Source organism: Pectinophora gossypiella, chromosome 15, assembly GCF_024362695.1.
Source record: "Pectinophora gossypiella chromosome 15, ilPecGoss1.1, whole genome shotgun sequence".
Taxonomy (NCBI): Eukaryota; Metazoa; Arthropoda; class Insecta; order Lepidoptera; family Gelechiidae; genus Pectinophora; species Pectinophora gossypiella.
Window position 1 is genome coordinate 3,937,310 of NC_065418.1, and position 24,231 is coordinate 3,961,540.

The following is a 24,231-nucleotide window of genomic DNA, read 5'->3' on the forward strand; positions in this document are numbered from 1 at the left end:
TTAATTACGCAACTTTATTGAGACTTGAGGAATGGTCTGTAGACGTGTTATTATATTGTATATGTGATAATCTTTATTAAGTCGATTTGCTTTTCTCTAAGTGTATATAATTAGCTTTATTTTTCTGCTATGGCCGCGCTGGATGCCCGAGTAGCATTACACACTCATTACACCTCTTGATTTTGTCGTATTATTATAATCGCCAATGTGATACGTGACTAAGTATATCGATTATTATAACGATCGAATGAATCGTTGGATGTTTCATGTCATTGTTTTTCTTTTTTGTGTATTGTTTGTTTTTTTGTGATGTGTAATTTGAATAATGACATTGTAAATCACTTTATTATTATTTCATAATGAATGTACCTAATGATTGACATTTAAATTATCAATTTTATTTTATTTTAATGTTTGAATGTTATAATTTAAATAACTAAAAATGTAGACCAAATGTTAAATACTGACCATCTGCAAACTGTAATACCATTTTTATTACGAATTATGAATTATAAATTAAGGCTCAGTACTCACTCGTGCCAGCATAGTAGACGGTGTAGTCGAGCTGGTGTCCCAGCATGTCCACCTTGACGCGGTCCACCACCAGCCGCGTGAAGAACAGGTCTCGCTTGTAGTAAATCGGCTTCTCGTTCTCGTGGGACACGGCGCTGTCCATCAGTGGGTGTGAACTGTGGACAAGATTAGAGGTTAATAATTTTAGTAATACATACACGTCGGAAATAGATGTGGTAAGTGAGAATACTATGGTAGAATAAATGGGGATTTGATTGTTTATGGTTTGAATGGAGAATGGTTAATGAATGGGACGTAAGGCAGTTTTAAAAAATAAGTAAGGCTAGAGACTATAATAATAATATAATAATAATAATAATATAGTTCTTTATTTCTCTCACAAGGTAGGTAGGTACACAAATTTTAGTTAAACGTAAAATACAATTTTAGTTCCTTATGAGAGCTGGAGTCTGTACTAGGCTCAAGGCCTGTATTACAGATCTCCAGGCCCCATACCTCACAGTATGCTAACATTTTGTACTTACATTTAATAACGTAGGTAGACATAAAAAGATCCGCGGTGCACCACAATTTAAGCAAAAGGTGATGTAGGGAGTTGTCGTGTTGTGAGTGTGTTAGTGGGTACAGAAGTAGTTCGAAATACGACGTGATTGCATGAGTGTGTGTGTGTAGGTGCAAAGAGTGCGAATGTGAAAAGACAGCAATTTTGCGAGTGCGTGTGGCGCGTGTGCCTGTGTGAGTGTAATAGCGTGTGGTCTAAGTGATAAGTGTAGGGATTTGTTCAGAGCAGCAAAGTTATTGATTGTTTGTGTGTGTGCCTTTATTGTGTATGTTTAATTGAATTACATAAATAGAAATATAACAATTACTTATAGATGAGTATATACATAAATAAGTATTATGTGTTCACTTTAATTTTATTTAACTATTTGTAATAAGCTTTCAGTTTCGTCGTAATTAAACTCGGACAACCAGTCAGTTATAGCCTTTTTACATTTATTGTATGGTAATGGATATATATAAATAATTTTGTTTACTGCATTATATAGATAGCCACTTAAGAAGTGGAAACTTCTTTGTGCCAATTTTGTATTGACTGCTTTTGATGGGTAAATAGAGTATTTCCGCCTTGACACTACATTTATTTTTGGATCATAGGGGGTTAGGGTGTGCGTTTTTAATATAACAGTACGTATGAACAGTGCCCGGACCGAGAGAACCCCGCATGTTTTGTAAAGATCAGCAGTGGGGTGTCGGAAAGGAAGCTTCCACCCAACCTTCAGAAGAGCCCTTTGAGCTCGCTCTAGTTTTATGAGGTAAGATTTAGCACAACCTCCCCATGCAACTATACAGTATTGAGTAAGGGACTGACAAAGGGAAAGGAATACTAGTTTTAGTACTTTCTCGCTTGCAATGTTCCGCAGGCGGGAAAAAATATACATCATCTTCCTCAATCTGGAAGTAAGGGAGTCAATATGTGCACGGAAGGACAGGACGTCGTCAATTTGAACGCCCAAATACTTGATGGTCTTTTCAGTTTTAATATCTGGACAGCCGCAGGGCAAATTTGATGCTGGATTACAGCTATGGGCAGTTAACTTGATGGAAGAGTGCGGACATCTTCCAACAGCTGATAATGAAAAAATTACTTGTGCGGTTTTTTCAATATTCAGGGTGAGCAAATTTGAGGTTAGCCAATTTGTGACTATATTTAATCCACTTTGGGCAAAATTCCTCACTGTTTCCCAGGTAGGACCGTGAAAGATCAGTGCGGTGTCATCCGCATAAGTAAATATGGCACCATGAGGCAATTTAAGACGGCAAAGGTCATTGATGTATATGATAAAAAGCGTCGGACCTAATATACTGCCCTGTGGCACTCCGTAAGTAATAGGGAGTTCATCACTAGTCCAGTCACATATTTTGACGCACTGTCTTCTGCCACTAAGATAACTCTTGAAGAGGGCCAATTGTTTCCCCCGAATACCAACGTCTTCGAGCTTCTCGACAAGTAAGGGGACAGAAACTGTGTCGAAAGCTTTGGCTAAGTCCAGGAATATACCCATAACCCTTTGCTTTTGATCCATGTTAGTAATTATCTCATTAGTTAGGTCAAGCACTGCAGTACTTGTAGATACACCCGAACGAAAGCCATATTGCGTAGGGGCGATGATCTCATATCTATTAAGGAACCCGACTAGCCTAATGTTTATTAATCTCTCCAGTATTTTTGATAGCGTTGGAAGGATAGATATTGGTCTGTAATTGTTTGGCAAGTTTCTGTCCCCGGACCTGTGTATTGGATGAACTATAGCTAGTTTGAAGGCATTTGGAAATGAACCAGTGGCAAATGCTAAGTTACATATGAAGGTAATGGGTGGTATCAGAATGTTCTTAAATCTTTTAAGAAATGAGCCAGATATATTATCAGCTCCAACCGCACAGTCACTTCTAAGATTATTTATCATTAGCTCAATTTCCGAGTCGTCTGTATCCAGTAGGGCAAAAGTGTCGTGGTTACACTCACTGGCATCCCTAGTCCTATGTCCAGCATTTGAAGAGGTATTTTGGTGTTTTTCAGCTAAGGAACGCCCGATGTTAGCAAAGTAACTGTTGGTTTTGTTGACTGAGTGTGTTGGTTGCGATGGTGAGAGAAGGTCCATCGCTTGTGTTTTTGGCTTTGCTGTGTATGTTATTGATTTAACCGCTTCCCATAGTTTCTTATTATTGTTATGTGCGTTTTGTATCTGGGCCTTGTCATAATTCATCTTGGCAATTCTAATCAACTTCGTGCAGTAATTCCTGTATCTTTTAAACGTAACAATTAGAACTTCATCGTGTGGTGATTTTTTAAGTTTTAAGTGTAGATTGTCACGATTTTTTAAGCACCTAAGGAGACCCGTGGTTATCCATGGATTTTTTAGTCTTTTACGGTTTGGTACAGTCTTTGAAGTTGTGTTAGAGGTTATAACTGCATTCAAAGTATTTATGAAATAATTTGTGGCATCATTAACATCACCACTGTTGTATATTGGCTCTAGGTTCATATTATGTAGGTCTTCCTCTATTTTATCGTAATTAATCTCACGAAAGGTTCTTGTGATTTGGAATTTACTATTTAGATGATCGGAAGTATGATGAAAAAGCAAGACTGTATCGTGATCGGTAACTGACGTATTGGCAACAAAACAATGTGAGCGTTTTTTTGATTTTACTATCATATGATCAAGGCATGATCGGTTTTGTCTAGTAGGAAATACATGTGCCGGTAGCATTCCGTGATAGGATATAAGGTTAAGATATTCCGTTGAGCGTTTGTCAGGGCTATTTTTAGAAATATCTATATTAATGTCACCGGTCATAATTATATTTTTGAATGAAGAGATAGAATTTAGCAGATCATTAAGGGAGTTAAGAAAATTAGTAACATTAAGGACAGCAGGAGGGCGGTATATGGCGATTATAATGGTGTCTTTGTTTAATTTTATCTGTAGACAGTTTGCATCTTGTAGTACTGGTTCTGTTACAGATATGGGGATGTTACAGCGAGAATACACTACCAGACCCTCATTTTGTGTGTTATTTCGTTTTGTACCTACGGAATTATAGCCAGGAATAGGTGGTATGTACGGCGCCTTAGATAACCAGCATTCACTTAAAACAATGAAGTCCCATATTGTATTGCTTCTAGTCAGTAATGATGCCAATCCATCAAAATTTTTCTTAATGCTGCGTATGTTTTGGCTTAAGATTTTAAGAGCTTTTGTATGGGGTCTAGCAATTACATGGCAGTCATCAATCATACAGGTAGCGGAGTCAGCAACCGTGACTCGGTCCAGATCTTCATGAATATTGTCAATTAGATCGAATTTTGATGTTTAAAGAAACGTAGGTCACTACTGAGTGTCGCGCAGGCCATATTGGCTATATCATATTTGGCTATATCAGAAATATCTTGTATCACGTACGATGGGAGTTGAAGGCACACGTGTTTGCGTAGAATATGTAAAATGAATGTGTTGTGTGTTTTCTCGGAGTAATTGACGTATTGATTGTAAGTATAGTAAAAGAAATAGTGTGAGTTTGTTTTTGTCTTTGAGTGCAGTGTGTAATTACAAAAACTATAACAAGAACTTATATAACTAGACATAATTATAAAAAGAGAATGGAATAAAATGGCAAAAAGTAACTTATAGTTATAAACAGACTTCGAAACTAGTCACTTGTTTTTGCGAAGATTGTCCAGGTCTGATTCAGACTTAATTATTATGGGACGTTCGTTATCCGCCTTGCGTAAGTAGACCCTACCGAAATAGGTCCAGCAATATTTGTAATTTTCATTACTTGCAAAGGCTCGGGCTAAATAAAAGATGCGTTGAGTTTTCGGTGTAAGTTTCTCAGCTACATAGACAGGTCTACATGGGCCGTCGAGTTTCAGGTGTGATGTGCTCAGCTTATTCTGTTTGTTATCGGTGTTATATTTTCGCACAGATTTTATAATGTTATCCTTGGTGCTTACACTTGCGAAATCCACCGTTATTATGTCTATGTTATTTTTGGTTTTAACCCGATATACATCCTTCATTTCACCGTCGCGTATTTGGTGCCCCAGAACTTTCGCCGTCTCAGATACAATGGAGCGTAGGTCTGCGTTTGTCTCCTGCGGTTTCTGAGGAATATTCCTTATTTCAATTTTCGTAGTGAGTAGTTGTCGTTCAAGGTTATCTATTTTATCTTCTAGAGCTAGTGTATGGCGACGGTCCTGTTCACGAATAGATTCCAGGACAGCAACTTTTGTTTTCAGGTCTTCATATTCTTTCGAGATGAAAATAATAGACTCTTTTATCTCGGCATTTTGAGTGATAATCTCGGCAACAGAAGACTGTAATGCTGCGAATTTGGAATCGGATTGCGTCGTGGATGAAGATAATAATTCGTGTATCTTGTTTAACTGAGCTGAACAAGAGCAGTCTTCACTTTTGCGCTTTTGTCGGTACGTTACGTTACTTTCGGAACCCCAAATTGAGGGATCCGGAGACGATTCAGATTGCTGTAAAGTATTGGTTTTAGGCGTAACGGTCTTGACATCATTTCCAGCAGGAGTTTTCGGTGGAGTACGCAATGGCAAGGGCATCATAAGTAAATTACCTTCTCAAAAAATAGCTTAACACTGTGTGGCAATATCACCTGATTTCTTTTTTGATCCGGTTTTCCGCTGTCGCTTATGAATTGCGGCACGGCAAAACTTGCAGTGGGGTGGATGGCGCGAGCGCAGCCGGACTCGATAATGCACGTGCTGTCACAAGTGTTGCTATCCTGTTTACACACTGACTGTCCGCAGTCCTCGCAGATATGTATGCCTGGTACTTTGTGAATTTAAACTTTGCAATTTAATAAATATTTTATTTTTAATTCAAAAGAAAAATTAAAATTGCACACGCTTGACACGTCTATACGCTATCGCGGTCCGAGGGGAAGGGGGAACTATGGTGAGATGTCAAGGTTAAAGGATAAGGAAAGAAGTGTTTATTTTTGGAAAATTAATTAAAATACCTAGTGCTATACTGCTAGTGTCAAGGGCACTTTTGGGCCAGGTTTGGCACGGAATGGGTTCTAGGTTAAGTAATTTTAAGTTGGATTATTTGACTTTTTGTAATTTGAAACTGCATTTTTATTAAAATACCAGAAGTAAAGATAATTAAAATATCCCGTTTTATTTCTGTATCCCACATACATAATATGACGCGTAGTTTCTCCTGTAAACGTCTTGTAAATATGTGTGCAATAAAAGACGGGTAAGTATAACTTAAATAAAATTAGGAAGTGTCTGCAGGAATCGGGGCCATTGTCTATAAGGAGACTTCACGAATTTTTAGAATAGAATCTAATGTTTGTACTACAGAATATGCCGGAAGTAGCGTCATGAAAAAATTAAAAAATAGTAAATTGATAGAATCATTTCGGAATAGGACTTCTATTAGTTATTTTGTTTGGAAAATTTGTCTTTTTGAACACCATAACCGTGATGAAAATGCTTAGACCCAGTCTAGACCCTTGCCGCCTTTGACCTGTCAAAAACATTGTACCATAGGTAGTACCATAGATGTACCATTGTACAATATGGTGTAGTTAAGATCCACGTGAGTATAATTTGAATATTTACAAGTACTTGAACTTCCTCATGAACTTAAACTTAAAATTCGTCAAATAATTACTTTACTGCCATATTACTTATTAGAGGGACGTCCTACTATTAGCGACAAAGCGATAAACATAAGAGAATTGCAAGATACGAGGATTTTTTTTTTGTCGCTATCAGTAAGTAGCAACCGCGACCAACGGGTTAACGTGCCTTCCGAAGCACGGAGCTATCCGCACATTGAGCCACTAGGTATGTTGTGGTCTACGTGTGAGGGCTATTAGAGAAAAAAGCTACCCGCTTCTTCTTCTTATCGTGTGGGTTATGAGGTGGGTTATCAACCTCATCAAACTTGGTGTCAGGGTTATTATTGACCCGCCAAAGGCCCCTGATATGACTCATGTAACGACTACATACTTACATCAAATTCAAAAATATCTTTATTCAGTAGGTAACATAGTTACACTTTGAATAGTAAATTTTTACATAACGAACGTCTCATCCGCCTAAAACTATTGCAGCTTCTCACAACCTGTATAGCCTTAGTAATATAACATCAGTAAGTAGCGACCGCGACCAACGGCTTAGCGTGCCTTCCGAAGCACGGAGCTACCCGCTACAAGCGACACTTATCGCTCCCCGCTACATCTCAGCCTCGCACCTGATATCTGACACATGCTAGTTCACATAAACTTAGTTTTGGTAAGTCTTAACAAGCATTACGAATTGAAACTGTCTCAAACAGTCCCCATAGATGAGGCCAAATCAAATGTTTCAATTTACTACCAATTATATTGTTAGTAGACAGATATAACGCAATTAAAGATGTACTCTGCCGTATAACGAGTAATAGATTTTGAAAGTTTGTCTGTTAAAGTAATTAGATGTAGAGCAGATATTCAATTAATAGGCTGAATGGAAAACGTTTGTTTAAAATGAAGGTAACTTTTAAATGGTCGGAAGTAAAAAAGAAAACTAAACATATGACACTTTTACTAAATAATTGTTTAAAGAAAAGGAAAATACACAAAATAAAAGCGATAATAAAAATAATCTTAAAAACAACGACCGTTCTTAGTGCGAGCGAAAAATTGAAGGAAATAAGACAAAAGACAATCAAACCATTTTAGAAGAATAAAGAAATTAGTATAAACTAAGGAGATTGTACTTATATAAATTATCAAGTGTATAAAATCCATATAAAAATGTTCATGGGTCGTTTACAATTTATGTGAATAAAATATGGTTTTACTTATACACTAACAGTAAAGTGAATTTTAATGTGTTTATTTATGCTTTATCTTTTTGATAAGTATATGCTTTCGAAGGCGATGCTTTTATTGATACAGCATAAACTTTCGACTGAAGAAAATAATAGAATTATAGTATTTTATGCAACAGTTGTATAAGAAGGGTCAAAAAATGCGAGTGGCGTGAGTTGCGATGTGAGCCTTAGCGAACATCGCAATAAGAGACGCCACGAGCATTTTTTGACCTAGTTATACAACGTTGCATACAATACTTTTTCTACGACGACGTAATTTTAAACGAAACACAAAAAATTTCCAATTTATTTTCCAACGCGCGGGAAAATGGCGGCAAATGTATACTTTTTTTTTTATAGTATATCTATGGCACCAAACAAAGTAAAGGTGCCAGTTTCCAGGTCAAAAAAAAAAAACAACAACAATGCTTTTTTGGCGACATTATAGTACAGTTACACTTTGTAAACAATGCTTTTATAGGCCATAGAGCGTACACTTTTTCAAAGAGTTTAATTATGTATGTACTTATATTAGACTTTTTGGTTATTTAAATGCCAGATTAAAGCAGAGGAGTAGAAAAAGAATATAAAATAAGGTTTAAAATACATTATAATTAAAAATGTCAAAGTAATTTAAAAATGGAACTAAAGAGCTCCAACGATACGACAATGATAACGACAAACACCAGAGATATAAAATGAAACTCAACGGAAAAATCCACATTCATTTAATTAAAGCCTTTTTTATTATTCCACGGGACCCGTTCAGGTGGAGTGTTAAAATCTCTACGTTCTCACATGAGGTGAAAAAAATATAATTGAACACTCACTCGGGTGGCTGAGTGGTGGATAATTAACAACTGTCGCCAGATTACAGTGCCTACTTTACACTAGGATTGTCTGGGACACACATTCGTTGAGAATAAATTGGATTTATTTTGTTTGTAGACGTTGAAACTGAATCCGCGTTACGTGAATACATTAAACATATTGTCATACTTAGATGGTTTTTTTTATTTTATTGTGGTGCATAAATTGTTTTTTTTTTTGTTATAGTGATGAATGTGAGGTTCGTTGTTTTACATAGTATGGAATTGCGTGTGAAAAAGGAAAATCTGTGATGGATTTAATTTTGTAAAGTGGATATTATTATTTTACTATAAGTAGGTGGACTATTCTTTTTCTACCGTGTGGGTCGTGAGGTGGATTACCAACCCCATCAACCCTGGTCCCGGTTACTACTTACTGATGTAAGTACGTAGTGCCAAGGAAATGCTACAACGAAGTACCGATTCTTATATTTTTCAATACTGATTGTTTTGTAATTTTTTGTTTGACATTGTTTTGTAATTGCTTTGATATAGGTATTAAACAATATTGTGTATACATTGTAATTTGATATTGTAGTAGGGTTGTTGTAGCATTTACTTGGCACCGACTTCAGATTTATAAAATTAATTAACTAATTGAAAATACGTACTAATTACTTTGTGCGAAGTAAATTTATTTATTGCTTTTTAGTTTTGCGTTTGAAGTCGGTTTTTTTTTTGTTAAAATTTTTATTTTATTTTACGATTTTAAGTGATGGTTAGACTGAGCAAGGATGCAGACAGACAGATTTTCTGATTTATATTGATATATAATAATATATGATTAGTAGTGATCACAATTATTATTGATGAACATGTTTACACACACACACACACACTCACACACGCGCACACGAGCACACGCGCACGTACACACGCACACACACAGACACACGCACACACACACACACACACACACACACACACACACACACACACACGCACGCACACACACACACACGCACACACACACACACACACACACACACACACACACACACACACACACACATACACACATGTGGTTGTCAGTGGAAGCTGCTATCATACACACTCACGCACACATATAGATACAGTAGATTTCGCGTGGTTCGCTCGCTGCTAAAGCAGCGCGCGTGTCCTGTTTATTAGAAACAGTCCCGCTTCGTATGGCGGCCCTCTTGTTTTTACGCCAATTTGTTTTTTTTAACCGGCGACAGAAATTGACCAAGATTTAAATGGGTGTCGTGGAAACAAACAAAATCCAGGTGCAATAGGTTTGCCAGGCCGTAGGATGTCTCCCTGATTGGGAGCAGTTTTCAAAGATGACGTTCCGATCACACCTCTATACATCATTTTTACCCCCAAGACATTTTCTGGAAAAACAAAATTTTGTATGGCGGCCATCTTGTTTTTTCGCCATTTTGTATTTTTTTCACCGGCCATTAAATTCGACCAAGATTTAAATAGGTTTCGTGAAAGAAAAATTGGTTCAGGTGTGATAGTTTCGCCAGGCCGTAGGGTGTCACCCTGATGCGGAGCAGTTTTCGAAAATCGGGAAGTATTTCCATACTTAACATGACGATCCGATCACAACCCCGATATATATTTTATATCGCGAGACATTTTCTGAAAAAACAAAATTGTGTATGGCGGCCATCTTGTTTTTCCGCCATTTTGTTTTTTTTTTACGCGCTATGGAATTTGACCAAGATTTAAATAAGTGCTCTGAAAGAAATATTGGTTCACGTGCGATAGTTTTGCCAGGCCGTAGAGTATCTCTCTGATGCGGAGCAGTTTTTGGTGACCAGAAAGTATGTCCGTACTCTACATGACGTTTTGAGTAAGCGCCCCATACATTATTTTTACCCAAACGGGCTTCTTCCAAAATCGACAAAATTTTGTATGGCGGCCATCTTTTTTTTCCGCCATTTTGTTTTTTTGCACCGGCGATTGAATTTGATCAAGATTTAAATACGTTTCGTGAAAGAAAAATTGCTCTAGGTTGTATAGTTTTGCCAGGCCATAGGGTATCTCCCTGATGCTGACCAGTTTTCGAAGGTCGGGAAGTTTTTCCGAAGCCTAAAGATCGATTCGATCAATATGACTTTACAAACGCACTAGTCGCTCCTACGATTTTTGAAAATTCCCCTCGATTTCTCTGGTCTTCCATCATCAGATCCTGACTTCCTTGACATGGGACCCCCTTGGGTATATCTCCTTTCAAACAAAAAAAGAATTATCAAAATCGGTTCATATACGACGAAGATATGCCCGAACAAACATAAAAAAAAAAAAAAAAAAAAAAAAAAAAAAAAAAAAAAAAAAAATATACGGTCGAATTGAGAACCTCCTCCTTTTTTGAAGTCGGTAAAAATGAAACTCAACGGAAAAATCCACATTCATTTAATTAAAGCCTTTTTTATTATTCCACGGGACCCGTTCAGGTGGAGTGTTAAAATCTCTACGTTCTCACATGAGGTGAAAAAAATATAATTGAACACTCACTCGGGTGGCTGAGTGGTGGATAATTAACAACTGTCGCCAGATTACAGTGCCTACTTTACACTAGGATTGTCTGGGACACACATTCGTTGAGAATAAATTGGATTTATTTTGTTTGTAGACGTTGAAACTGAATCCGCGTTACGTGAATACATTAAACATATTGTCATACTTAGATGGTTTTTTTTATTTTATTGTGGTGCATAAATTGTTTTTTTTTTTGTTATAGTGATGAATGTGAGGTTCGTTGTTTTACATAGTATGGAATTGCGTGTGAAAAAGGAAAATCTGTGATGGATTTAATTTTGTAAAGTGGATATTATTATTTTACTATAAGTAGGTGGACTATTCTTTTTCTACCGTGTGGGTCGTGAGGTGGATTACCAACCCCATCAACCCTGGTCCCGGTTACTACTTACTGATGTAAGTACGTAGTCGTTACAAGAGTCACGTCAGGGGCCATTGATGGCGGCTCAATAATAACACTGTTGCTGAGGTTGGTAATCCATGTGAAGTCAAGAATCCATGTGGGTAATTGGATTACCCACACGATAGAAAAAGAAGAAGAAGAAGAAGGTAGATAAAAACTCATACCGAGAAAAACTAATTTTGGTTTTCAATGAGGATATCCCCGTAGACCGGATTAGACTGGTTCAATCCTGTCTGACTCATGTTTCTTGTCTAAAGAGCGATTTTCCACTTTGTTTACGAGCTTTGCCTGCAATAACGATAGTCTCCATACTTTTTGTTCCTACCACCATTTTCTGTGGACCTTTTTGGCAGTAAATTAATTTGAAATTTTAGCCTTTTCAGAAGATGAGAGAGGGCTCGTATTATGTGCAAGTCAAATAAGCTGCTTTGTACTTTTTTGTGAATGCAGCAATTTTGACTAAAATATTAAACAGTACGTATATAGTGGAGTCGCTTAAATGCTTAATTATTTTCTAGGCGCGTCTCGTGTGTGATGAGTGTGGATAAATAACGACCAGGGGGGTTAAAATGGGCACATCGAAGCAATTCATCTATGAAAGAAATATTGCAATTTGACATTTGCGCATGTAAAATATAAGTGCGCAATGCAAACATTCAAAAAGCAATATTGTTTTCTTAGATGAATTGCTTCGATGTGGCTATTTTAACCCCCAGAAAAGGTTTCGAGGGTTCTTCAATTTCTTTTGTTTGTTGGCTTCTGAAGATATTGTCAACGGTTTTTTTTGTTACCGTGAGTTTAATTAAAAATAGTTTACTGCGTACAAGGTGCGCGAATCTTTAAAAGTAACTTCCATCGAAATTCCTACGTAGCTATATCCTATATCGTCTATCGTCTGTCTATTTAAAGTAATAACGACCTCCGCGGTCCAGTGAGCGCTGGGCTCACGATCCGGAGGTCCCGGGTTCGATTCCCGGTGGGGACATATCACAAAAAATTACTCACCAGATTGTCCGAAAGTAAGATGATCCGTGCTTCGGAAGGCACGTTAAGCCGTTGGTCCCGGTTACTACTTATTGATGTAAGTACTTAGTCGTTATATGAGCCATGTTAGGGGCCTTTGGCGGCTCAATAGTAACTCTGACACCAGGGTTGATGAGATTGGTACTCTACCTCACAACCCACACGATAGAAGAAGATTTAAAGTAATTTATGTTGGAATTTTCAAGACGAAAGTGAATATGCATTTGCTAGGCGAGCGTATTCCACTTTAGGCCAAACGCGAATTTATAATTATAAAAAGAAACTAATATGATCTTATGATCATATTAGTTAAAAAACATATCTGGCGTGGAGTGGATGTATATACTGTACGCCTCTGCCTATGATAACATAACTGCAAATGCATATTCACTTTCGTCTTGAAAATTCCAACATTGGGTATACGGGCGTGATGCTATGTTATGTTATCATAATTAATTAAGTAGTGGATGTATATACTGTACGCCTCTGCCTACCCCTTTGGGTATACGGGCGTGATGCTATGTTATGTTATCTATGTTATGTTATCATAACATAGCATCACGCCCGTATACCCAAAGGGGTAGGCAGAGGCGTACAGTATATACATCCACTCCTCGCAAGCTATGTTTAAGTCCCACGTAATATAGGGCGAAGCTTTTAGCATTATACGTGTATAAATCCTGGAAACCACGTAATATGAATTCATAGACTCATAAAGTCGATTTTACGACGTATTTTTTGAGTCGTTTTTTTTAAGTTCTTTCACCCTAAGGTTGCCTGGAAGAAATTGCTGTTTTGCAATAAGGCTGTCTATTGTGCACATTTTAGTCGTTTGTACATGGCCTTTACTTATGTCTCTGTGCGATAAAGAATTATTGATTGATTAAAAAAAAAATGACAGGACAGTACAGGAGTTCTAGTATGGCTTGGTAATAGACTACTCTGGGCGCCATCCCACTTGCGTCAGACAGAGTACTGCGGGGCGAAAGGCAAGAAGGAAACCACTGCCCTAATTTTCCCTAAAAAGTAGCATGGAAAATGCTGCACCGACAAGACCGTGGCTGTTAAATTGATGATGATGAAAAAATGGGATTTGAAAAAAAAGTTAAAAACAATTAGCACTCACCGGATAAAGTTAAGTACGGTGTCAGGCAGAGAGGCTGTGTCATTGACGCACGTTCCAGGTCTTGGCTCAGGCACCCGGCTGCTGATCACCGGGAGCCAAGCTGAACTGGAGGTGGCTTGCTCCTTGAACTTCCCGTCGAAGGCTTTCTGGATGTCCCCGATGGTGAACGTGCAGATGGCCGACCCCATAAGCCCGGTGGACGCGGTCGTGAAAACCCCGTAGAATCGGCTGTCGTCTCCTGGGATCTTGTAGATGCTCTCTGTTGGGTTGATCACTGGTTTTAGTATTCAGTAAAGAGTATTGTATGATAATAATGGATCTAAGCTCACGTCTATATCCCAATTGGAGTAGTCAGACTTACATCCATCGCAAGATTATTTATTATTTTATTATTTATTTATAAAGGTACATACAACATTACAGTTTAACCCAATGCGCTGTAAGAAAATAAACAATTAATGAAAAAAGAAACATAAGACTATAAATAACATGAAAAACACTAAAAAAAATACAATTTCAAAATTAAAAAGTAAACTATCACACACAAATAAAAAAAATCAAAACAGTAAATCATAAATAAATCTTCTCGTAAAAAGCCAAACGCTCTCTCTATACACTCCACCATCTATCAGCCAACACGTCACATTGTGGTGTCGATTCCAACATCGCGGAGATGAACTACTGATATAAATCTGATTTTAAATATTTATATAACATAGCATAAACAGCCTTTATACGTCCCACTGCTGGGCACTGACCTCTTCTCGATCAACCAGAGGGAGCGTGGGAATCCACCACGCTGCTCCACTGCGGGTTGGTGGAGGTGTGTTTTTTTACAGTTAAGAGCTGGGACCAACGGCTTAACGTGCCTTCCGAAGCACGGAATCATCTTACTTTTTTCGGAGAATCATGTCTCACAAAGTGATTTCGACAATGTCCCCAATTTATAAGACATTTTAATCTATTTGTAGCCATTAAACTACATCACGCGCCTACATACAAACGGACGAATATAAGTTTAATAATAGTTTGTTGAAACATATAACATAAGGCATACATACAGCACGAGGCATACGAAACATGTGGTGTTAAGAATGATGACTTTAATTACAAGACATTTGCCTCAAACTGAGGCGTACTAAACGAGGCATTCGCATCAGATGTCTTTCGTCTGTACGCGGCTTAGGGCTATTTATTTATGTTGTTCATTTAAGTTTTAATGTAGGTTTGTTTAAAAACTTTAACAAATTACGAGCACAAAATTTAAATCGAATAAATGATGACTCGGATGGGATTTGAAACCCGCAGCTCCTGTCAAGCCGGGACGACCGTGATAACCATTAACCCACCATTTTTTTTTTATGTGACTTATTGTAGATTCGCCGTAGGTGGTATTAACTACTTGGCCGGACAAATGGGGAGCGCTGAAGGCTCTCACCCGGTACAACGTTTAACAGAACAGGTCTGAGGGTGCCCAGTTGGGCGCGAACCTCTGGTCAGGGCGTCGTCTGAGAGGAATATTTGAAAGAATTAATCGACTCTAGTGGGTCGATAGCGATAAGCGCTGATTGAGGGCAATCGTCGACCACGCCGGCGGGGTCGGTATCGGGGTCCTGAAGTGTTTGGTATCGCGAGCTGATTGGTCGCCTCTATGTCTGGAGTAATCGGGGCGTCGGAATCGTATATTACGTCATCCGTCATTACACCACCGGGTCCTCCGCCTGTCCATGTGAAAATCATTACGATTCATAAATCGAAACATATTTCGTCATTATTTTCGATTCAAATTTTCTCTTTGTGAGTTTCCCTAAGCACGGGTAAGTGCTTTAAAAACAAAAAAAACATTTAAACTATGAGTACTTAGTTTTGTATTATAACTTTGTATTGTTTAAGATCATTCTCAGTATTCCTTCCTTTCTTTGGAATCGTTGAAAGTATCTAAGTCCCTAAAACTCGACAAAAAATCTTACAATTTTGTGATTCCTTTGGGACGATATTTATTTTAGTCACAACAATTTACAAGTATATTTGTACTGACAAGAACTGAGAAAGGGATACTTAGATGGTTCGAACACGTAGAGAGAATGAATGAAAGTAGACTTAAAAAAATAAAAGTTTAAAAACTAAATCTCGACTACGGAAAAATCGCGCTCTGAAGCGCGTCCTCAGTTTATGTTCTCTAGAGGGTGCCACATTGACTTTTACGCAAAGTCATATAGCCTATAACCACCGGACGATCAAGAAGCTTCTTGTGACGCCTCATTTTTTAGATTCTGACAGGTGGTTTAGAAGTTCGGTGGTAACAGACGTGCATACATACATACATAGCCGTCAAACACATAACCCTCCTTTTTGCGTCGCCGCCGTCGGGGAAAAAGAATTAAGATGCGGGAGTAAGTGGTAGAGTTAGAAGAGAAAGACCTAGGAATATATAAAGCGATAAAATCCAGGATGTTTTAAAGAAAAGTCAGGTCTAGAGTAATCTAAGCCGGCGAGCAATCATGAAGACTTTAATGACGGAAGAAGGAAAAGTCGTATATCAGGATCGTAGCAAGTGGAATTCCGTGGCCTGCCCGAACGGGAATTAGGCGTGATATTCTCATGACATATCTATTTATATTTGTCAGTTTTCCAAAGCTTTGATGGACTGGCAGACTGACTGAATTATTCTACAATGTTCCTGACAGCTCATTAAAATCTAAACTACTGTTTCTATACAAAGTAGACTTTACACCAAGTGTCTTATCTTCAAGTAACGTCTTGAAAGTTAGTTACTTTATAGTTTACTATCAAATTGTTATAATTGCGACTTTGGAACTTAATATCTTCATGTCAAAAGTTGTCACGTAGTAACAGTTAACTAGTTTAAAATTATAAATGTCACCGAATTTAGTTTAATGAATCGTGTTTGTCATTTAATGGTTTGGAGGAACGCGGGGGCGATAGGTACATAATTTGATACTGAATTGCTATTTATTATTGTATATGTCACGCATAATAAAGTCATCGATCTATTGGGTACGTTAAATACGTTCACGAATTGAGCAAGACAATTAATCATTCTAGCTTAAAATTCCCATCAGTGTGTGAGAAAACAGTATAATTATTTGTATTCACTAATATTAAATTATCTTCATGATCAGTAACGGTAATATCAGTTTTGAATTTTAAATTTTAAACGTTTGTGGAATATTTACAGACTTACTTAACTATAATATTGGCCCTGATTCTTTCAGAAACATTATAATTTTATGTTAAGTTATACCTGTCATTTTCTTATCCGAAAAGAGACGGATGATTGACAAATGTTAATTTTAAAATGAATGAATAACCCGGGCAAATAAAATATACATCTCGCTCATATGCAACCCGTTTGACGTGTGCTGTCAACTTAATTCTGTCTGGTTATTGGCAAATATAAAATTAAATAAACAAAGACGTGTGTTCAATAAATTTTATGCCTGTCGATTACCCGTCTCATTATTTTTCGGCGGATAAGAAAATGACAGGTATAAATAACTTAACATAAACTTAGATGGTGAGTATTGGAATCAGCACCATTGTAAGTCTTATTATATTGACTAAGAAAACGTGTCTTTCCCTTTTTACGAAGTTACTTCAACATCGCACACGCAAAAAACATGGGGTAAACATCCCTAATAGTGTCCCAAAGTTGAGCAAACATAACACCTAGACGAACAGTAAATACTGAGAGGCGAGTGTGCCTATTACTACTTCATGAGTTATGCAGAGAGGGGCGGGAGAAAAACCGAAACGCGAACGACTGGCGTTAATATTAGATGAAGTCTGAAAAGACTTGGAGCGAACGAAATCGGCTAGACTTTTGTTGCATAAGGCTTTAAACGGATTTGAGAGATAGCGCAAGCGCTAGCGAGAGCGGCCGTGCTGTATATCCTCAGGTATAAATAAAAGTCACTGCGATTATATAAGTAGTTTGTGAATATAAATGTTTAAAAAGTTTGTTTTAGTAAAATTATACAAAAATACTTTTATTTTATAACAAAACAAAAACAATCATACTCTTCGATAAACTAATCTACCTTCAGCGTGACGCGCTATCGATGGTGCGATATCGAAACAATTGACGATTTGAATAATTATGGTCTTTTTTTGACGTGATTCATTGCATGGTATAACAAAAGTGACAACTAACATTAAATTAAGTAAATTATTTAACTCCAGCACTTTTCGATTTATGCAATAGTAAAACTAAACAATATAAAAAATAGGTATATTAACCGCTCTCGCTATCGCGTCTGCCTTTTTAATGTGTTCGCGTCCAAAATCGGAGCATGCACCTTAAATCAGCGGCTGTCTGCTAGTCAATATTTGCACGAAAACTCTTGGGATTAGAGTAAAGCGACTTTTTACCTTTGACATGTCTGAAGTTCGCAAAACGGTTAAACGGTTCAAGCACCATTGTAGACTTAGTCTTTTACTCTTTTAAAAACTATTTCTAAGAAGTTTCAGCCGGTATTTTCCATTTCCAGTTTTAATGGAAGTTGAAAATTATAACTTGCGCTATGGCGTTTGTGTATGCTTGAAATTGGCTCCGAGATTGTTTTTTAAATAAGTCAAGGATTTTTATGATACCGTAGAATGGATGTTAGTAGATACAATGTTTCTTTTGAATGCGTTATAATGCTGTTTTTGTCCTTAATTTAAGCTAAAAGCTTTACTATCAACGACTTACGTTATCATCTGTATAGATACGAGACACATTTTACATTGTATATGATCAAGATTTGCATTTTGCGGTTCTGACAGGCAACTTGTTAGTCAATGTACATCAAAATACATATTCAAATGAACGTTTTAATAATAAAAGTTTCTGTATCCTTGCTGTTTAAATTTAGAATTTGAATATGTTTCATTTTATCAGAATTATCTTTCGAAATACAACATACCATATTTTACTGTATTTTGCAAAATGGAAAAATGACAAAGCATTAATGCCACGTAAGGTGAGTGGCCTAGTTTTGGCTCAGCATATTCTTCCGGTAGCTGTCTACCTTCCTTGCGAACATGACAAGCTAACCTCACGCTTCCTGCTTCGTTCAAGTTTATTTTCGTACTTGAATCGCGAAGTTTACCTTCTTACAAGGAAAAATTTTTATCTTATGTTTAAATTGTCTGCTAGCTGATGTAAATAAAAAATAAATAACGACTGTTATTCATGCGAGTGGGCGCAATTTCGGAGGCGGGACAAGTTTTAAAACTTTGAAACTAACATAAAAAAATGTCTGCCAAAATCGGTACTATAAATATAAATATTAGAAGATTTCCACGAGAGAGAATATTGACGCCTATTTCCCACCGGAGAAAACAGCGATCCTGGCACACTTATCTTGCTTCCTCCACATAAAGATCATGATCAATATACTCATCATCACCAGCCCATTAACGTCCCCACTGCTGGGTCACGGGCCTTCCCTATAGATGGATAGGGAGATGGGGCCTTAAACCACCACGCGGGCCCAGTGCGGATTGGTGGTTATTAACGACTGCTAATGTAGCCGGGACCAACGGCTTAACGTGCCTTCCGAAGCACGGAGGAGCTCGAGATGAAAACTTTCTTTTTTGTGGTCACCCATCCTATGACCGGCCTTTGAGAAAGTTGCTTAACTTCAACAATCGCAGACCGAGCGCGTTTATCGCTGAGCCACCGAGCTCCTCGATCATTATAGTAAATATAACTAAATATTTACTTACGGATCTCATTGAAGTAGAATGGAAACTCTCCAGGGATACTGCAATTAAGCCGCGCTTTGAGGTATGTGGCCCAGTTTTGGTTCAATATGTTCTTTCCTCCGGTGTCGCGTTTGCAGACGCGTGCCACTCGCGAGTACACAGCCTTGCCACAGTTGATGTACTCCACGGCTGTCTCGCGGAAGAAGAACAACACGTACTCTCCGACGTCGAACGAGCCCACGAAGTTTGGTTCTGTGGAGAAAAAAAAAATGTAAGAAAAAATATAGTTTCCTCAGTTACATAAGAGAGTAAATGTTTATACACGAGCGAGAGTATTGAAACTGCTCGCTGTAATTGGCTAGGCTAATGAGAGGGTATATTGTACAAAGATATGTATTGGTGCACCAGCACTGGAACCATCCAGTACACACCATCTAAGTTTATTTTAAGTTATACCTGTCGTTTTCTTATCCGCCGAAAAGGAAAGAGACGGGTAATCGACAGGTAAACAATTTATGGAACACACGTTAATTTTAGACAGTAATTTAAATAACCCTCTCAAAATTTTACAGTGGCAAATAACCCGATAGAATTAAGTTGACAGCACACGTTAAACACGTTGCATATCAGCGAGATGCCTATTTTATACACCCGGGTTGTCATTAATTCACTCATTCATATAAAATATAACAGTTGCTAATCATCCGTCCTTTTTCTCTTCGGCGGATAAGAAAATGACGGGTATAACTTAAAATAAAATTAGGAGGTATCTGCAGGAATCAGGCCCATTGATTTAACAGAAAACTTTGTTCTATACTGATAATTTTATGGCAAATGAAATACTTATATCAATTTCAAAATGTTTTATTTTTGACTATGATACGCTGAATGTATAACTTAACATTTATTAGCTTACTCACATGTATTACACACACACTACTTAATTATAATAACTACAACGCACTTCATAAACATACCACGCGGAACATTACAGCAGTCATATGGCGAAATAGCATTAAAATATTAACATATCTGTCATATTATAAAGTTCATTAAGTAAATTACGTACATAAATTCGTAACCCACCATCTGAATGTCCCATGTTAATTCACATATCAAATTGCTGTTATTCCATGTGATATGTTATAAATATTAGATGAAGCCTGGCTGTCAATTATGACACACACAGGGCGGCCATAGTCGGCATTAATATGTGCTTATTTGTCGGCCATATAATGAAATCGCCACGTGACTAGGATTATACGCGCATGACACGTCCAATATCTCAATCTATTGTACTTATTTTTATTCCCTGATTTACTTATTTTGGTGACACGCTTGGGAGTATCATGATATTAAACTTTAATAAGGTTGGAAGCCTCTAAAAATTATTGCAGCTATAAATTTGGCTTTATTGTAATTAATATGGGAGCGTGTTTGTCGGGACATATTGAAGAGGATATTAAATAGGATATTAAAGATTGTATGATTCAGACAACCTGTTATACACTAGTTTATGAGATATATTATAATTTAATATTCCTTTGAAAGCGATCAGATGAATCGCTAGGGAGACAGACAAAGTATCTACTACAAGTAACAAGGAGAGGTTTTAATCTATAAAGGTCGTAAGGCCAAAAGTCTGCAATGTTTAAGATGCAAACTTCAATGTTGAACTATTGCAACACATATAACAGAAACACAGCACAATATACAGACTAAAATGAGATAGGGACTATTACTGATATACAAAATTAGTGCGATAAAAACCAGCACACAATACCATCATTCAATCACACACAGTAATCTAAACATGTTTGCAAATGAATGACTACGTGGTAACATAGCAGGGGCCGAAATTTGAAACAGCAATAATAGTCGGAAATTAGCAAATTCATCGGTGAAATATCTATTGGTAGTTATTGTGCAACAAAGATGACCCATTATCACTGCCCGTGTAAACAGTTTCATTTTGATTGTTTCGCTCACTGCAAGTGCTGATTGTAGCGCCATTTACCATAGTAGTGCGGAATTAACGTAGTTCGTATTTAATTTGTTTTTAATTCCGGTTCTACTTGATTGGAAGCGTAGAATAAAGAATGATTATTACGTTCAGGGGGGTTAAAAAGGCCACAGAGAATCAATTTATCTAAAAAAGCAATATTGCAATTTGACATTTGCGCATATAAAAGTAAGTGCGCAATGCAATCAAATGTCAAATAGCAATATTGCTTTCTTAGATGAATTGCTTCGAGGTGGCCATTTTAACCCTCCAGAAGTAAACAAAGACTTCAGCTATTTATCATCACGATAATGTCGTCTTGGTACTAGTGTTGGTAAAAGTCGACTTGGTACAATGTCCTTCTCATCATTATCCATCTAAGGTCTAATACCGAATAGGAAATACAATCCTAACCTCGCGGGATCCCGATCTCGCGAGATCTCGGCAAATTTTGTGAGATCAATCCCGAAGCATGATATGACGAGATTCCGTTCGAGATTGACGAGATTGGGCGAATGAGGCGAATCTCCTTCAGTTATACTTTTCGTTTTGATTATGCTGATTTCCAAAGAAAACTTAATTATTTAGTTTAGTAATATTGAAGAATAAAGGTTTTTGTTTTCGTTCAAAAAAGATTTTGTTGTACTTAACCTCACTATCATCAACAGTTTTCATCGTTTTCAGCCATCCTAACTTTACATTTTTTTATGAACTATGCGAGATTCTGAAATTTTCGGGATCACGCGGGATTAATATTTCCAATCCCACGGGATCTGGAATTTGCGATCTCGAGTCGGAATTGCATTCCCTAATACCAAATAAGTGATATTACCAAAATCAACGACTGTTTTATTTTTGTATGGAAATTAAATGTATGTATACCGCTTTAAATAAAAAAGCGATGAGCGTGTGTTTAAATATTTGACAGCCAAGTAAAGTTCAATCGAATTATTTGATAATAAATAACACACACGTTCACCGCTAGTTATTTTTTTATTGAAAACCTAGTGATAAGTATCAATTATGTCTGATCCTATACGAATTTAAAGTCGAATGCTTGGTTACACGTGTATTAATGTTTCTTAGAAAATGTTAATGGAGAAGTTGTTCGAGCTTATGAAATTTACGTACTTGCTTTACTTATAATATTTTATTTGATCAAACAGAGTGATTTACCCACTTCAATGTATTGGTGATATATATTTTACTAGCACTTTGGAGATAGGCTCGAATAGCACTCAGTCCTTGTTTTACTTAACCCACGCTCAGATTATCATATAATTAATTTTGACTGATGACGCTGTAAATCAGTTGTTTTGTGTGCGATGACGTCACGCGCGCTGATTGGCTGATTGGCGCCCGGCCATTTTGTCCGCTCGCATTAGCTGAATGTCATCAATCACCAATATCACTGGTATGTTTTTATTCTGCTTTAATATTAATTAAAGCGTAATTAATTACGTACGTTTATTTAATGCATTTATTAACAAAAGGTAATGTCGAATTTTTGTTTGTGGATATATTTAATAAATAGTAAAGAGATTTGTATGAACAAACAGAAGTTAAAAGTAAAGTTGCTGTTAGCATTTTTATACTGTAAGTGGTATAAAATTATGCAAAAGAAAAGTAAATAATAGCCGCGACCAACGCGCCTTCCGAAGCGCGGAGTCATCTTATTTTTCAGACAACCAGATGATTTTAGCCTGCAATGTCTTGACGAAACTGGGGACAGTCTCCAAAGTGTTATTTTTGATTTTTGTTAGATGTGTCTTTAACGGGAAGCGAACCCAGGACGTCCGGATCGTGAGCCCAACGCTCAACTACTGAATCGGAGACGCTATTGCTGGAGGCAGACTATTGGTAGGTACATTGCCTACAATTAGGTAATCTTATAGATAACCTTCACGTGATCCCTTAGCCGATACCTATTTGTGGCAAGCACACTAAGGTTTATTTTCCCTGACTGAGCATATAATGGCTTTGTAATCCTTATAAGGCTTATACCAATTACCGTATATATGCTTATACCAATATCTATTAAGGACCGCTATCAAAATCCTTCCAAATAGAGCCTACGGGATTAACTAGATTCCTAGACCTTTCGTATTTTGGGAAAGGTATAACAAGATTATGCTATACCATGTTAGGCATCTGTTGACAATTGCAACATAAAAATAACTTTTAAAAAAAAGGTTATAAAAAAATATTAATTCTTTACTATTTTTAAATTAATTTTGTATTCATCGAACTTCTCTTATTGTCGGACGTGTGTGTAACGTTTGTAATTTTCTACTAAAACCGAATTATATGCGAAGTGGCAAAACAATCAGCGTTTCTTTTAATACAGTTTGCGAGTGGTGAAATAATCAGTCCACACACATTTTAACAGCATCCACCTGGTAGATCGTATACCAAACGTCGAAATTTGGCAAACTAAAGTCGAAGATGTAGGCATACGAATCGCTAGGCTTAAGTGAAGATGGGCAGGATATTTGGTAAGACGGAAAGACAACAGATGCACTAAGGCTGTTACTGAATGGTGGCCAAGGGAGGATGACATTGTGAGGTATGCCGGAAAGGATGGACTGGAAGGGATGGCGGGAAGGAGAGGAGGCCTATACCCAGCAGTGGGTGGACACAGGCTGAGT

The 24,231-nt window shown here is 37.2% G+C and overlaps 1 protein-coding gene across 2 annotated transcripts in view; it reads right to left on the reverse strand.

The window, feature by feature from the left end:
* LOC126373095 (semaphorin-2A-like) overlaps positions 1-24,231 on the reverse strand; it is a 624,036-nt gene that overhangs the window by 31,678 nt on the left and 568,127 nt on the right. For both annotated transcript variants that reach the window (XM_050019093.1, XM_050019092.1), the window contains 3 exons: positions 19,603-19,833; positions 13,870-14,128; positions 535-689 (listed from right to left, as the gene is read on the reverse strand). In XM_050019093.1, the coding sequence (XP_049875050.1) occupies positions 535-689; positions 13,870-14,128; positions 19,603-19,833 (645 nt within the window). The remainder of the gene's footprint in view (positions 1-534; positions 690-13,869; positions 14,129-19,602; positions 19,834-24,231) is intronic.